The sequence below is a fragment of the Cupressus sempervirens genome, chromosome 3, assembly GCF_028749045.1.
Source record: "Cupressus sempervirens isolate cs-2001-9-10 chromosome 3, ASM2874904v1, whole genome shotgun sequence".
Classification (NCBI taxonomy): Eukaryota; Viridiplantae; Streptophyta; class Pinopsida; order Cupressales; family Cupressaceae; genus Cupressus; species Cupressus sempervirens.
In genome coordinates, this window is record NC_143120.1 from 64,502,548 (window position 1) to 64,519,494 (window position 16,947).

A 16,947-nucleotide genomic window follows, 5' to 3' on the forward strand; every position below is an offset into this window, starting at 1 on the left:
GTCCTTCTTTCTGATGAACAATACTGGAGCTCCCTAGGGCAAAACACTGGTCGAATAAGTTTCTTATCTAACATATCTTGCAACTGCAATTGTAATTCCATTAATTCCGCAGTGGTCATCCGATAAGGAGCTCGAGAAATTGGTTTTGCTCCAGGTACTAAATCTGTGGTAAAATCAAAAACTTTGGATGGAGGTAGTCCGAGAATTTCTTCTGGAAACACATCCTAGAATTTCTTAAGGTATGGATACTTCTCCTTGAAGGATTCCTTCACTTTTTCTCTAATTTCTCCATCTTCAAAAATGTGGTCCTGGAGATATGTGGCATCTATAGGTTTTCTTAATTCTTCAATCCTTACTACAAAGATCTTTCAACATTTTCTTCCACATTTCTTTAGTTGCATGGCAGATATTTGTCTTGGTTTAATTTCATGTATTACTCCCTTAATGCTTACAGGGTTGGCTTGGTCATCCAAGCAGTCTACAGTTTTGGCAACACAATCGACCTTGGCCCTATGCTCACTGAGCCAATTAATGCCTATAACAATGTCGTAAGAACCAAGAGGTGCTACATATAGATTTAGTTCGATGGAGAAGTTTGGAAAATCAACCCATGCCTCAAACAAACGCTACTCTACCTACCCGTGCCTCAAACAAACGCTACTCTACCTTAGCTCTTGATTGGTTTGCATACTCGACTGTCCATGGTTTTGCCATAAAACTAGATCTCTTTGAAAATCTACTTAATAACTTAGGTGATATAAAGCATTCAGAGGCTCCAATATCAATTAATATAGAAACAAGGTTTCCATAGATCTTACTCAATGTTTCGATCAGACCTATCTGTTGTTCTGCCTGTCGATGATCAAGTGCCGCATGAATCCTTTGTTAGTAAACATGCTGTTGTGGTGGAAGGGGTGGTCGAGGTAGTTGGTTGGTGTTTGTCTTACCAGGGCATTTGTTAGCATAGTGATCTCCTCCGCAATTGTAGCATCCTAAAGGTGGCCCCTTCTTCTCACTTCCCTTGCTATTCTTACTTGTATTGAGTTTACTTTTGAAATCCTTAATACCATTCCCTCTGGGTTCCAGTTTGTTATATTTGTAGTCCTTAAATTGCTTCTTGTGGGATCCAATATCTACACCTTTTATATTCCAACTTGTTTTTCTTTTGTTATCTCAGATAGAATCATCTCTCTTGATTTTATGTTCCTGATGGACAACTTTTTCCAGGGCTTCTTCCATGGTTTGAGGAGTGAGAACATCGACTGCCCCACCGATCCTATTATTTAATCTCATGATAAATTTTCTCACTTTCAGATTCCTATCTTGTTGGTACAGAGGTACATATTTCAGTAGACGGGTGAATTTCTCCCAATACTTATGTACGGTCATATCTCCTTGTTTGAGGCTCTGGAAATCCTACAAATTTTGGTCGTAGAAAGTTTGGGGTAACCAATGGTTTCAAAAGATGGCTACAAACTTCTCCTAGGTAATTTGAGTTGTTTTTATATTCAATTCAACCTTGGTGTTTCCATCACCCTTAATTTGATGAAGGTAGGCTTTGATACCACTTGATGAAGGGCCACACCACCCTTACCAACTTATAACCAAAAATGCCACTAGCTCTTCTTCAACTTTATCCAAGATCCAAGTGTAAACTGCCTCACGTTCGGCGCTCTGTCTACACACTCTCAACTCCACCATAATCTTGCTGTAAACTACCTCACATTCAGCACTCTGTCCACAGACTCAGGAAAACTCACTCTTCACTTCCTCCTCTTTCACACTTTCCAGCTTCACACCTTGAAGCTTTTCCTTCCAAAGCTTTCACTTCTCAAGCTTCACCTTCCACAACTTCTACTTCCCAAGCTACTCCTTCTCGAGCTTCTCCTTCTCAAGCTTCTCCTCCTTGAGCTTTCACCTTCTTCTCGAGCTTCTCCTTGAGCTTGATTAGAAATGCTCATATGCCTTGCTTAAATAGGCACTTACCACCCAATACATGACTTATCCACAACCTTCTAGAATTCCTCCACAACCTTCTACAACTTCCATAACCTTCTACAATATCCACAACTTTCTACAATATTCATAACTTTCTAGAATTCTACCCACATACCTCGATAAATGGAATGACAACCATTTTAATTTTATTTTTTCTATTATACCACCTATGCACCTCGAAAATAGAAATTTCTCCTTTTCTCCTTTTTTCCATTTATTTTATTTTTTTATTATTTCTCCTCTAATTTTCGTCACTTTTCTCTCTCCTCCAGAATTTTTTTTTTTTCAATAATTTTTCCATGCAAGATGCTCCTGCATCAGACTCCCCCGGTAGATAGAAAAGTGTGTCCCACACTTTGACACCAAAAAAGAAAGGTCTACCACCATCTTCATCTTCACCAAAGGTTTCCACCTCAACGGGGACAACAAAACCACCATGCAAATCTTCCACATTTGCATTACTCTATCAAACACCAGAATCTCAAACATCCAATCAACATGCTCACTCCTAGGAACAAACTGAACATAATGCTTAATCAACAAAACTTCATTCTCATCAGCAACTAGTGAATCCACACCAGCAGCAACAAACTCCATATCAGCAGCCACATGTAGATTTCCATCAACACATGCCAAACTCTCAACACTGGCACCCTCATTGCTCACAACAAGATGCTCTGCAATACATAACTCACCTCCAACAATCGGATCATTCACGACTGAGTGCTCCACAATATCCATGTCAGACTCAACCAACTGACCATGAAAACCAACCTCCATCCCAACATCAACAAGGTTAGGAATATCTTCAGCAACAACCTCTATTTGCTCTACAAGTTCTGCATCAGTCTCCACAAACTGATCAGCAAAACCATCCTCTTCCACCTTGACCTTCTTAGCTTGATTAGCCAATCTAGCATTCAACCGAGAAATCATCTTAGAAAAATTCCTCTCCACTATATCATGGATTTTCGCAATCATCTTAGAGTCCAATCCTCTTGGAGCCATCTTCCAAGATTTTCGTAAACCCTCTGCAACAAATCCTTCCCACGCTCCTTGTGACAACCTCGAATTGTTTGCAATTCAGATCGCAACCTGCCACCTCGCACGAACAATTAGGAACCACATCACAAGTCTAGGACAATGGATTTGCAATCCACCAGCTCTCCACAATCATGCCTCAACAAGTTCAGTCTTCCATCTTTGCATCCATCAATCAATCTGCATGTCCTCCCAAGGTCCTAGTGCAAACTGCCTCAGCTTCGGCGATCTGTTTACACGCTCAGGAACTCCCACTCTAATAAACTTCACCCAACCAAGGTCCTGGTACAAGTTGCCTCACACTTCGACGATCTGCTTGTACACTCAAGAACTCCTGCTCTGATACCACTGATGAAGGTACGCTCTGATACCACTTGATGGAGGTACACTCTGATACCACTTGATGAAGGGCCACACCACCCTTACCAACTTATAACCAAAAATGCCACTAGCTCTTCTTCAACTTTATCCAAGATCCAAGTGTAAACTGCCTCACGTTCGGCGCTCTGTCTACACACTCTCAACTCCACCATAATCCTGCTGTAAACTGCCTCACATTCGGCGCTCTGTCCACAGACTCAGGAAAACTCACTCTTCACTTCCTCCTTCTCTTTCACACTTTCCAGCTTCACACCTTGAAGCTTTTCCTTCCAAAGCTTTCACTTCTCAAGCTTCACCTTCCATAGCTTCTACTTTCCAAGCTACTCCTTCTCGAGCTTCTCCTTCTCGAGCTTTTACTCCTCGAGCTTTCACCTTCTTCTCGACTTTCTCCTTGAACTTGATTAGAAATGCTCATATGCCTTGCTTAAATAGGCATTTACCACCCAATACATGACTTATCCACAACCTTCTAGAATTCCTCCACAACCTTCTACAACTTCCATAACCTTCTACAATATCCACAACTTTCTACAATATTCATAACTTTTTAGAATTCTACCCACACACCTCGATAAATGGAATGACAACCATTTTAATTTTATTTTTTCTATTATACCACCTATGCACCTCGAAAATAGAAATTTCTCCTTTTCTCCTTTTTTCCATTTATTTTATTTTTTTATTATTTCTCCTCTAATTTTTCACTTTTCTCTCTCCTCCAGATTTTTTTTTTTTTTTTTTCAATTTTTCCATGCAAGATGCTCCTGCATCATAATTTGATTAGGAATATGAAAGATTTTACACCTTCTCATGAAATACACTAACATTTGGACCACATTTTCCTCCATATTGCATATTCATCTGTAAAGTTTGACCAATACTTTTCTAAATCAACCTTGTGTTTGTACTTCTTTCCCTTAGATGTGAGGATCTTTATAGATCAAAATGATCTCTAGCCTTGTAGTTTCCAAGCTGGTAGAACTCTAATTCTATGTTAGTTGTCTTTGGTGCATGTGTTGTGGGACACATCTCCAACATTTTGCCAAGTGTGATAGAAAAGGTCTTACGTTTTCTATGGTTCTCCTTCTAAATATGATGAAATTTTAATAATTGTCTAACCACCTCAGGTAAAACCAACTTGTCTATAGGATATCTTGGAGGTTTGTAAGGCTGGGAGGTGAATACTTGAAGCCTTATGTAGGTTAAGGTTAGGAATTGGATGAACCAAGATCCCTATCTCTTAACCAATGTCATTGCTTCCTTGGACAACCTCTTATGCAATCCTCCTTGTAAAAAGCGTGTGGTATCCATAGCAAATGTATTATTTACCCTTCTTGTAGTGTCCCTTCTTGTTCCCTACCTCACCTTTGCATATCAAACTTGTGTATGTGATGTTCCATGCTAACAGATAAACCATAGAAGAGCTTAGGTATGTTAATGTTGTAGTGTCAGTCAAATTAGTTTGATCAATGAGATAAATTATTGTTATCAGTTTTTGTAATGATTATGTATACCAGATAAGCATTATTATTATCACTGATTAATAATTTCTAGATCATATATAAATATATTCGATTTAATGAATTGATGAATGTGTTATAATCTCCTTAGTTGCTGATTTGTGAAACAAATCTGATTCGGGCATGTGAATTAGATTTATGGATTTGGGATTTTTTTTTCCCAATTATGATTCGTGGAGGATTCGTGTGTATATATATATATATATATACTGAAAAATGAGAGAAATATACATAATTCTAAAACTAAATCATTTCGTGTTATGAATCTATGATTCTAGTAGGGATCTATGAATCTAGTATATTTGATAATTGATTTATTTTCACGATTATAAAGAAAATCAACACATTCACATTGAATTAGTGAATGACAATGTGAAATTATGATCCTTGAGGATCCGGGTAGGATCTTTGATTCTGCCTACAGATCTTGACGGATCCATAGGCAGAATCAAGGATCCTGCCCTTATCCAAGCACGAATCCGGATCCAGCCTGTCTAGAACAAATCTGGCGACTAAGATTATCTCATAACAAACAGTGGTCATTAAGTGTCGTATTCCCTACATTAGCAGTCGCTTATCAAACGATGATCAGGAAACGGTATTAATGATAATTGTTATGAACCGTGGCAATATGACTATCGGGCATATCCCATGTAGGGACATGCCTTTCAATATGAATATATATAATCAGATCTGCTGTACTTGGAACACATATAATAGAAGTACGGTGTTAGTACAAGTTACAACAATCAATAACCCTTGCATCTGCATTTTATACTGAAAGCAATTATTCAGATATACTTACAGGTTGGCAGTCCAACTTACATGTACAAATCTGCAAGAAGAATTTGATCAATCATATCAACAAGAAGATTCAAGTGAAAGTATATTCATCATGTGATAGATAGATAATTTTTTTTAAAAAGATAGTAAATCTGATCGTATTTCCTTAATATGGTATTAGAGACTTGTTGAAGATAATACCAAAAGCAATCATAACTACAGAAAATCTAAAACACTGTCAAAAGTAAAATAGCAATCATGGTGAATGGAATTAGATTTGAAGATAGACTTGAAGGTGTTAGAAATTTCGTCTCATGGAAACTTAGATTAATGATGACACTTGAGAGAATAAGAATTAGACTCATTTGTGTAAAATAATGTACCTATACTAGATGACGAAAATGAGAAAATTCAACGGAAAAAGAATAGCAACATAGCCATAAAGATCCTAGTAGATGCAATAAAGGATTATATAGTTCCTATTATATCAAAGTTGGACACTACACATTCCATGTTTACCTTCCTAGAAAATATGTATGAGATAAACAACACTAGTTGAGCTCTTGCACTAAAGCAACAACTACATCATGTAAAAATGAACACGGGTGAATCTATTACATCTTATTTTTATAAGAATAACTGAGTTAAGGACCAATTATCTATAATTGGATATATAATTGACAAAAAAGAAATAACAATGCTGTCTCTGAATGGACTTCCCACATCCTGGGAATTGTTCATACAAGGGGTAAGTGCCCAATCCAAGTTTCCAAAGTTTGATCAATAAAAAATTGACTGTACTCAAAAAGAGTCGAGACTAATCACCAGAGGGATCTGTAAAGTTTCTTACCAGATTTCAAATAAGGCTTGATTGGTGCATGATTTGTTTTGCAGATTTAACAACTGATGCCAATGAATTTGATTTGCTTCAGAATTTGTATATATTCTTAAGAAGTAATAGAAATGCTTTTATACTAGTGATGCTTACTTCCTTTGATCTGGCAGCATTAATAGATTTCGATGCTTAGAACAATTGGGCAGATGTATTATATATACTCCACGAAATGCTATGATGGTGAATGGGCATGTCTCCAAATGGAGACATGACCATTCATGATCATACCCGATCGGAGTTAACAATTAGTAATCAACAATTACATGTTCACCATTGATAATGATATCAATAACCAATATAGTGATATCGTAGCACGATATGAAGTTTTCAAAATAGTATTGATTCAAAACAAGGATCGATAAGTATGAGATATTATTGTGATACAATATATGATATCAGTTATCATACATAGATCAAGAAATGCAGAATTGATAGAATCAGAATATATATCTATGTGTATATATATTAGTATGCAATCATATTGATGTATATCTCCATATGTATAGATTCTGATATCATTTACAGATCTTGACTAACCAAAGCTACAAAATTTAACACTCCCTCTTAGCTAGGGAAGACAAATTACATATATGTATATTTCAATAAATTCTCCTTATTTTGAAAAGTGATTTGTGATATGCTTGAGAGCATTAAGTCTCATGATATTCTTCTTATTTTATGGTGTGTGCACAGATATCAACTCTCATGATGCCTACCATAAGAGATCATGGTATATCCATAGATATTACATCTCATACTATCCACCATGACATTAGAACATAATGATCTTCTACAAATATCATGTCACATGGTATCTATCAATATGTCCTTTTAACTATCATGACTTGTCCATGAATATCAAGTCACATGATATTCATCATCATAGTAATCTAATCATTATAAAGTCGTCACCTTATAATGTTAGAGTCAACATTTCATTATAAAAGATTGTCACCTTTTAATAATGTACATAGGGTAGGCCCATAAGTCATAGAGTCACACATATGACAAAAGAGTTAACACTTTAAACATCTTTATTAAAAAATAATACAAATTTACAAAGTTGAGACTCAATCTCATAAACTTACATTTCAACCATACCAAGTTTCTTTTTGAAATGATCAACCTTCACTTTAGGAAGAGCCTTGGTGAGAATGTCAACTGTTTGATCACTTGTATTAATATATTCCAACTGAATAGCTCTTCTTTCCACCATGTCACTTACGTATTGGTGAGGGATTTCTAAATGCTTGGATCTATCATGAAATACCTAATTCACGGACAACTTGATACAACTTTGGCTATCATAGTGAATAGTGGTAGGTTTCAGAGGCTCATAGAATAAACTAGAAAACAATTTTCAAAGCCACAGTGCTTCTCTTGCTCCCATTGCTGCTGCAATATACTTTGCTCAGTAGAACTCTAAGCGACTGAAGCTTGCTTTCTGCAGATCAATGTGTAATGTCCCCCTTTTTAGTAGGTTCCTGTAGTTGGCCAGGTTAGTTCACCATTACGACCCTTGTGAGCTGACAGTAGGATTGGAGGGTCTTAGTTGTGTGGTTATAGGCTTTCCAGTAGCCTATGGTGTGTTTTGGCTCCATTTAAGGGACTTAGTATTTATAGTAAGTCAATTTATTGGTTCCAATGAGCTTAGTTGAGTCAGAGGAGTTGGAGGATGTTCTCAATTTTTATTTCGGGCTTCCAGTTTGGGCTCCAAGAATCTTGGAGGTAGCGTCTATTTATAGTAAGTCACCCCGTTAGGTTCATTCATTGTCTTTCATCATCAGGATCACTTTGGCGTTGTCAGATTTCGATTTTGATGCTTCTTCAGCCATTTTTTCAAGATTGGCGAATTATTATTATTCATCTAAATACGCTGAGGTTGCTATTTTTGTTGGTGTTGTTGGTTGGTCACCTCAGTGGGACGAAAAAGTTTTAAATCATGGGAACAAGAAACAATGGCCTTACATGTCAGAATTTGAAGTTATGGTGGAAAGGGTCATTTTCGGAGCAAAAAACAATTAAGAAATTAGTTTATAATGACACTTTATTAAGTTTTAATGTTGTGTGTGGAAAACTTCTTGAGTGAATTTCATACATGAGCCCATTTGATGAGTAAAGCATCCAATTGATTATTTTCTTTCGTTGCCTGCAAAGAGTTTCTGAGTTTGCCGATTTCTTTGCCCTTGCTGAAGTATAAGGGTTTGGAATTAAGAAGTGCCTAGTAATTCATAGCTAAGGTATTTTGAATTAATTCTGAAAATTGTCTTAATTAAATTATAGTATTTCCCGACTGTTATGTATTGTACCTGGGAATTTCATTGTGGCTGAAGAATTTGTGATTTGGAACGCCATTATTTTCTACTATTTGGTGTGGTTAAAGAGGAATGTCTCGTGGCTGTTGTCCCTGTATTTGGCAGCGATTTCAGACTTTGTGGAAGGCTGCAATCAATTATTGGAGGGCAGCAATCAGGTTTTAGAGCACTTGCGATTATAAGTGAGGAGCATGTATTTTTGAACCTGCGAGTAAATTGGATTATTTCTTGAGAGCTGCAATCCTTATTTCATCTATTAGAAGTCAATTTTCAGGTTCATTATTGCATTCTTGTAAATGTCCAGAAGTCAATTTTTAAATTGGATATTAGTAGCATTGCCATCAATTATAGAATTACTTTTGAATTGTTTAGTGGTGTTCATTTGTCCAAATTGATAAAATCTTAATCAATTAAAATTGTGAGCAGCTGGCTGTGAATTTAAAGTATTATTTATTGAGTAATAATAATTTGCCTTCCAAATGTTTAACAAAATATCAAACTTTTGATTAGCAAAAGCAAATTGATGTTTGTTAAGGATATAGCCTATTGAGGATTTTACAGCATGAGATCGTAGCTGATCCTAAACTTAAACAACACTTTGATGTGCTTTTTCGGTCTATTACACTTCCTGCCCAATCAGAATCAGTATATCCGTGTAACTCCAAACTGGTATTCTCATATTTAAGTTCATACCCAATAGTGCCTTGAAGGTATCTTAATATATTCTTCAAAGCAACAAGATTGAGGCAATTGTTTGGATGAAAGCTTTAAATTGACAAAGTTGTTATTATACTGATTTCTGCTGTTAACTAAATATCGATTCCATGATAACGATATGCTTTATTGATTATACAGATCTACCTTGCTGTTATTGGTTTGATGAATTGATGAATGCATGTTATTATCTCATAACAAACAATGGTCATTAAGGATCATATTCCCTGCATTAACAGTTGCTTATCAAATAGTGATCATGAAACAGTATCAATGATAATTGTTATGAACCGTGGCAACATGACTGTCGGACATTTCCCATGTAGGGACATGTCCCTATGTGGCTTGGGTCATGTAGAGACATGCCTCTACATGGGACAGGCCTTTCAATATGAATATATATAATCAGATCTGCTGTACTTGGAACACATAATAAAAAATACAGTGTTAGTACAAGTTACAGCGATCAATAACCCTTGTATCTACATTATATGCTGAAAGCATTATTCAGATATACTTAAGGTTGGCAGCCCAATTTACATGTACAAATCTGCAAGAAGAATTTGATCAATCATATCAACAAGAAGATTCAAGTGAGCATTCATTTATCACATCAGAGATATATAGATAAAAAATAAAAAAAGGTATTAAATCTGATCCTATTTCCTTGACAATGTCCAGTCAAAGTTTCGTAACTGGATGTCCATGTTGTTGCTTATCGCCTTTGCCAAATTGATCATCACTGTCTCAGCTGAGACTTCTCAATGAAGTAGAACATCCAATTGTTAAATAAAGATCCTTGAGGAGCTTCCATAACTCTCTTCATCACGAAGATCGTATCACTGTATTCATACCTGAAGTTTGTACTTATGATTTACTTAAGCAACTTGGAGCGATGCCTCCTTGGTTGAATGATCCATCCTTTGTTTATGATGTCCATACATGCATCTGATCTCTTTTCAAACATCGATTGATCTTCTTCTTTCATTCCCACTTGCATACTTGGATGATAGGGAATTCTAAAGTTACCCTTACTGCCTCCTCACTTAGAAATGCAAGCAATACTCCCTTGGAAGTGTTAATAGTCCTTGATTGTGGATTGTAGTGTCCTGCACACTCCATCACAAGTTAATTGCATTGTCTAGCTGGTCGGAAGCCTTCTGTATGGTAAATTCCACTTTTGATGATGTTGATAGCTATTGGTTAAGGCAACTCATCTTGGTTCCAAACATCCTTTGCTTCATCCTCTTCATGGTCAGTTGCTCGAAGTTGTTATCACCGACCCTCTTCCATTTGTAAGACATTTGAGACTCTCAATAATAGCCTTCCATGCCCCTTTTCATCTACACTTTTCTAGCTACCACTCCTCCTTTTGCCTAAGCCATTGCCTTGTATGAAGCTTGAAGTTTGTATCTATAAGGTAGTTAACTTGAGAAAAACAATTTTCATACTTCATTATCCCTGATTTTGCTAATGATTTGACACTTTATGGCTATGGAAATTAGAGAATTTAAGATTGCAAATAGACTTTTAAGTCTGAAAACATAAGATGTGAAGAAAAAGTCTGATGACAACCCCATAAACTCTGAAAATCAGGTTCATAAACTTACAGAACTTAATTTAGGAAATGGGTTGCAAATTCTGATGAAATACAACCAATTTAAAATCTTATTCATTTAACTGGTCCTATCAGTGAATTCTGAAAACTCCTACAATTTTTCTTACCTGGATGCTTCTTCTTTAGAATTTCTGATTTTGGAGAAAGGAAATTGATATAGTTTGCTTGCCCTAGGTTAATTGGGTAAGGGCTGCCCTGGGATTGCTACCCTCTATTTGGATAAAGATTAGGGACCTAGGACAGAAGCCTGAAACTTGCTGCCTCCTTATGGACTTGTGAGTCGATCTTCTGATTTTCAGATTTGAAACTATGAGTTTCCAGACCTAGCTAAGTATCCTTTTCAATTTATTTTACACCTGATTTTGTTTTCACAGTAGAGAGAATTCTCAGACTTTAGTCTGACGAAATGTAATAGCAGCTTACTGGACTTCTGATTTTTTCTGATATTCCAATTCAAATCTGCAACATTATTTGATGGAGACTTAATCAAACTTGATTCTCAAACATTGCTCAAACTCCCAAAGGTCTTTTCATTTTTTGCTATTTTCTGATTTTTGCTCTCACAAATTCAATGTCTTCTCTTGACTGCTTAGATTCAAACTTGTCTTCAAATCTTCAACTCCTATCAAACCTGATCCTTTACTCTTCGTCTTAACAAGCCTTTAATGGCTTACCTTGACATTTAGTCTTGATTGACTCTTTGCATTGTGTTTCATTCTTGCTGATGCCCTTTTAAAGTGTTTTTGCCATTGGTGAACAATAGTGAATGCAGGATTAAAGACTTTTGTCTCTTAAAACATGGGAACTTGTGCAAGATGATTTCTTTTTGTCTAAACACCCAAGTGGAAAATCTAATGGCTTAAGGACTGGTTTCATTCTTCCTTTTCTCTTTTGAAATCTCATTAAGTCTTCTAAGTTTGAAATTTAAGGTGACAAGGATGAAATAATTTCAATTTCCCTTTAGTTTCCTTGACTAAGACTTTAGTGCAAGGTCATTTACTTTAGATTTGCCTTCAAAATTCTCCTAATTCCCCTTAAGTGGAGTTTCAATGGTCATGGGGACAATTCCTTGTTGAGTCCTAGTCTTTCTCATACCATGCCATGCTGGTGGATCTTCGATTAGGATAGGGACTTATTTCAACTTAAACATCTTTCTTGCACTTTGGGCTTTGCTAAAAAATTGACTTGTATAGGGACTCCATGCTTGTGTTTGGAATTGCCTTGAAGGCTTTACCCAATAATCAAAGGGGAATTTAGTATCCATAGTGACAAATCCTTGGTTAATGCAATTTCTCTTCTGGTGGAGATTTGACCCTTATCAGCATAAACTAGCCCCTTTTAAATTTCACCTTGTTCACTCACTACCAAAGGCTAAATTAGACTCCTGTAGGGATGATTTAGGTCCCAATACAACTTCACTTCTTTTTCTCATTTCAATACTTATGGGAAAAAACTGATCCCCTTAAGGACAAGTGGAAATTCCCCATGGATAAGGACAAATTGGGTTCTTAACTCAAGAGGAAATTTTGGTTCCATAGGGGACAAGCAAAAATTCTATGGTCATAAAGACTAGTGGAAAATCCATGTCCATAAGGACTTTTCCTTTTTCATCTCCAACTTTTTTGTTAACTCAGTGGAGAAAAGACTTGTTGATGTCAGTTTTATTCTACTACAGCATCTATTCAATGTTTCAAGGTGAAACATCAAACACTTAATCCTCTCTTGAATAAAGTTATCCCTCATGCTAAGCTTGCAATGTAAGATCATGCAATGACTCCAAGGTTCTGTTATTGCTGTTGACGTAAGTTTTATTCCACTACAGCATGCAGAATCAAATATCCAATGGTTTGAGGTGAAATATCAAAAACTTAATCCTCTCTTGAATAAAGTTGTTCCCTCATGCTATGCTTGCAATGTAAGATCATGTAATGACTCCAAGAAATGACCAAAAAACCTTCGATCTGCAAACAAAAAACGACCAGGTCACACAGTAAAAATGGGCAATATGGGAGTCAAGACTAACAACCATGACCAGAAATGGATGTATGACCAGGTCGTGAGAAAGTTTTAACTGAAAAAAGAAGGCCTCTAGACCGGTCGACAGGATGCAGAAACTGTCCAATCTTCTTTTATGAATTTTTTTAAAACACAAATAATTTCAAAAATGAAATATAGTCTTTTGCAGAGAAAAATAACTTGGGTCTGATACCATATTAGACAAATGATTTGACAAAATATTGGATGATTATTGAATGAGCAAGATGCTCATTATATAGATAAAAAATGAGATATTATTATAAACATTCTAATAACGAAAGTCTAATGATTAAAAGAATATTTGAAACATTATAATACTTCCAAGATTGACCGTTAAATAAAGAGATATTTGGAGATATTTTCCTAATATCACATAGGAATTTACCCTCAAAATTTGACATTTTTTAACAATTCTCGCTAGTGACCTCAAAACTTAATGGCTAGTCCATATTCACAATTTTTGAGACTTGGAGGCTTAAGCAATTCTCAATGTAAAATTGAAACTGTCAGAGCTCAAACTGACACTATTGCCAAAACTCTGAGACTAGTGCAATTGACTAACAAAAAGAAGGCGGTTGTGACTTGCAATGGGGTGATGGTGTGGAAAGGTCACAACACTACGTGGGATCTTAGAGGGAAATTTAGATTTTGGCATGTGAGGGCATTATTTCAAAAAAAAAAAGACTCAGTTTTAACAACCTAGAGGGCTAATTAGGACTGATTTTGTAAATAAGGGCTTCCTTTTCTTAGAGTATAAGTTGAATCAAGAGAATAGGACAGAACACACATGAGAGTGTGAGGAGACATTTTATGGGATAATCTCTGAAAATAGATTATAACAGTAGCTTGCTGGTGTAATATTATTACACTGTTTTTTGTTATTTTGAATACAAATTTATGGTGTTTCATTTGTGTTTATAGTAGTTTCTTGCATAAATAAAATCTTACCATCATTTCGTTGCAGTTTGTTCCATATCAAAATATGAGACCTTTATTCTCTTGTTTAATAAACCATTCCAACCTATTTGATTATTAAACTTTAGATATTCTTCTAGACCTGTTTCTCTAGCAGTTTGGAGGAGTGTCTGCCTCAGAAAAAGTGGCTCGTCTAAGTTTAGAGCATTTTAGGGAGATCTCAATGACTTTATAGAAATTCGAACATTTTGAGCACCCATTTCATCATCCATTGCCTCTTAAACCTGACTTGATCAGGGTGCACCATGGATTATTGCCACTTAAGGACTTTCCTAACCTTCTGGGTCTGCTTAAAATGAATGAATCTCTGTCCCAGCCCCTCAGAAATAGGCACAGACTTGAAAAGTTCCCTCAGTGAAGACCTTTGCCACTCAAAGATTATTCAAACATACAAGGTGCACTTTTCCTATGTTTTGGCCTCATAAACATTGTCATCCGATTGTTTGGTGCGCTCTAGGGTCTTTATTGCTACTTCAATGCTTAAGATCAAATTTATCCTCTTGGCCAAGCTTCATTGTTAGACAACATGATCTTGTTTGATGAAATTCTTTTTACCTGTTTTCAAACAACGTCTTTAATAGCTAGAGTAGTGCAAGCTTAAGCACAACTTCTTTCCTCCAATTTCATTCTCTTGGTCAACCTTCATTATTGGACAACATCAGCTTATATGATGAATTTCTTGTACTTGTTTATAAACAATGACTTTAACAGATAGAGTGGTGCAAGCTTAAAAAATACATCTTTCCACCATTTTCATTCTCTTGGCCAATCTTCATCATTAGATAACATCATCTTGTATTATCAATTTCTTTTAACTTGTTTTCAAACAATGACTTCAATAGAAAGAGAAGTACATGCTTAAGAACTACATCAAGGCAAGGACATGCATTAAGGGTATACCTATTTCACTCAGCTTTTAATTGCATCAGATTGACAGATGAACACAATGAAACATCCAAGAGAGGTTTCAACATTGAATGTTCTGTAGGGATGCAACAAAAAAAATGTGCACTATAATATATTCTTTATTGTGGTTTTTAGTTTGTGTTTTCTTTATTCCTCAAAAGTTATGCTAGTTGGAAGCAATGAGTTTTATGTAGCATTTTTTATTGTGGTTTGTGTTGTTGACAAGACAATCCAAATGCAGGACCAAAATATTCTTGAAAGGTTCAATGCAACAAAGATGCCATCAACAGTGCAATTTGTTGGGAATCCAACAAAGGAAAGTGATCTGTTCAAGTGGTATATCTATTGAACCTGTACTAATCATATCTACTTTTTATGGCTATGTGTACAATGAATTGTTCCTAAGCAATGTTGCTAATAAGCAATGTTAATAATCATTACATATAAGCAAGGAAATTTTTGGACAAAGGGTCTAGTAAAGTTTTGTTTTTCCTATTGTTCTTACAATGGTAATAAAATTGATCTATTTATCCTTAGTTACCGATTCTCTGCTGAAATGGCCAGATGCTGGTTCTGATGTGTCTGGATGCTTGGGTGTGTTAGGATGCTGCACAGATTCTCCCTGAAAGCGCATCCTGGGACTCTAGGTTCTTGGTGGATGCACTGCAGCGCATCCAGCAAGAATCCACAGGTCCAAAATGTCCTTCCTAGGAGAATCCGGGAAGCATCTGGGCCCATCTAGAAAGCACCCGCAGCCAAAATGCCTTTTAGATGTCAATTTTAGCATGTATTTAATTGATGATGATGAGGATGTGGATTATTTTGAGAATCCTTATGATTCTAAATGACTGAATTTGATTAGTGAATTTGAAGTTGAACTATCAATGGTGAAGCATTATGCGATAGAATGGTTTTTTTTTGTATATTTCTTGCATTTCTTTGCATATATATATATATATATATATATAGACACACCCAAATGCATCCAAAATCCCCAAAAACAAATTCCGCGCATCAGCACCCTGCACCCGCATCAGCATCGGAATCAGCATCGGTAACTTAGTATTTATCCCACAAACATTGTTATTTTATGTTAGTTTAAAAATTGAATCCCATGAAAAGCGACTTAAAATTGGATTTTCAACCATATTAGCTTTCACACCTGTTTGACATGAAAATAATATCTCTTCAATAAGAGCAATCACTAAGAGTTTATGGCCTACTGCATTTGCTGACCAAATTCCTGTTATAAACATCATAAGTTCCTCTTCTTTAAACTTGATTTTCTTTATGCTAGAGCATCAGGTAAAACTCTAGATTAGTTTAATAGTATTAGATAACTAAGACCCATCACTGTATAATCAATGCAAAAATACTGAGCTAAATTTAACCCTCAATGAGTCATAGAATTCATTTGAAAATATGTCACAATGCATTGATCTTAAAAAAGTGAAAAGTGTTACCTTCTGTCAAACTCTACCCAATTTAAATTAAACTTGGCTAGTTCTACATGTATCCGTTACAAAAACAGCTATCTTAGAGGCAGGAAAATGTAAACCATGATTGTTATTGTGTTAGCAGGTATATATGGTTCAACCTATTTGAAATTCAAATAAATATTATAGTCTTCTTTCAACAATCAAGGATGAAGAGAAACAAGAAGAATACAAGCTTGAAGAGCTCTAGGCACTCTATTTGAGTAAGATGGTTCCAAAGTCCAAAAGTACTAAACATCTAGGACTTGGAAAAATGGCATGTTCCATG

The 16,947-nt window shown here is 35.8% G+C and overlaps 1 protein-coding gene across 4 annotated transcripts in view; it reads left to right on the forward strand.

Moving 5' to 3' along the window:
* LOC149564801 (gamma-glutamyl hydrolase 1-like) overlaps positions 1-16,947 on the forward strand; it is a 152,072-nt gene that overhangs the window by 44,550 nt on the left and 90,575 nt on the right. For all 4 annotated transcript variants that reach the window (XM_089818382.1, XM_089818383.1, XM_089818381.1 and 1 more), the window contains one exon: positions 15,425-15,519. In XM_089818382.1, the coding sequence (XP_089674508.1) occupies positions 15,425-15,519 (95 nt within the window). The remainder of the gene's footprint in view (positions 1-15,424; positions 15,520-16,947) is intronic.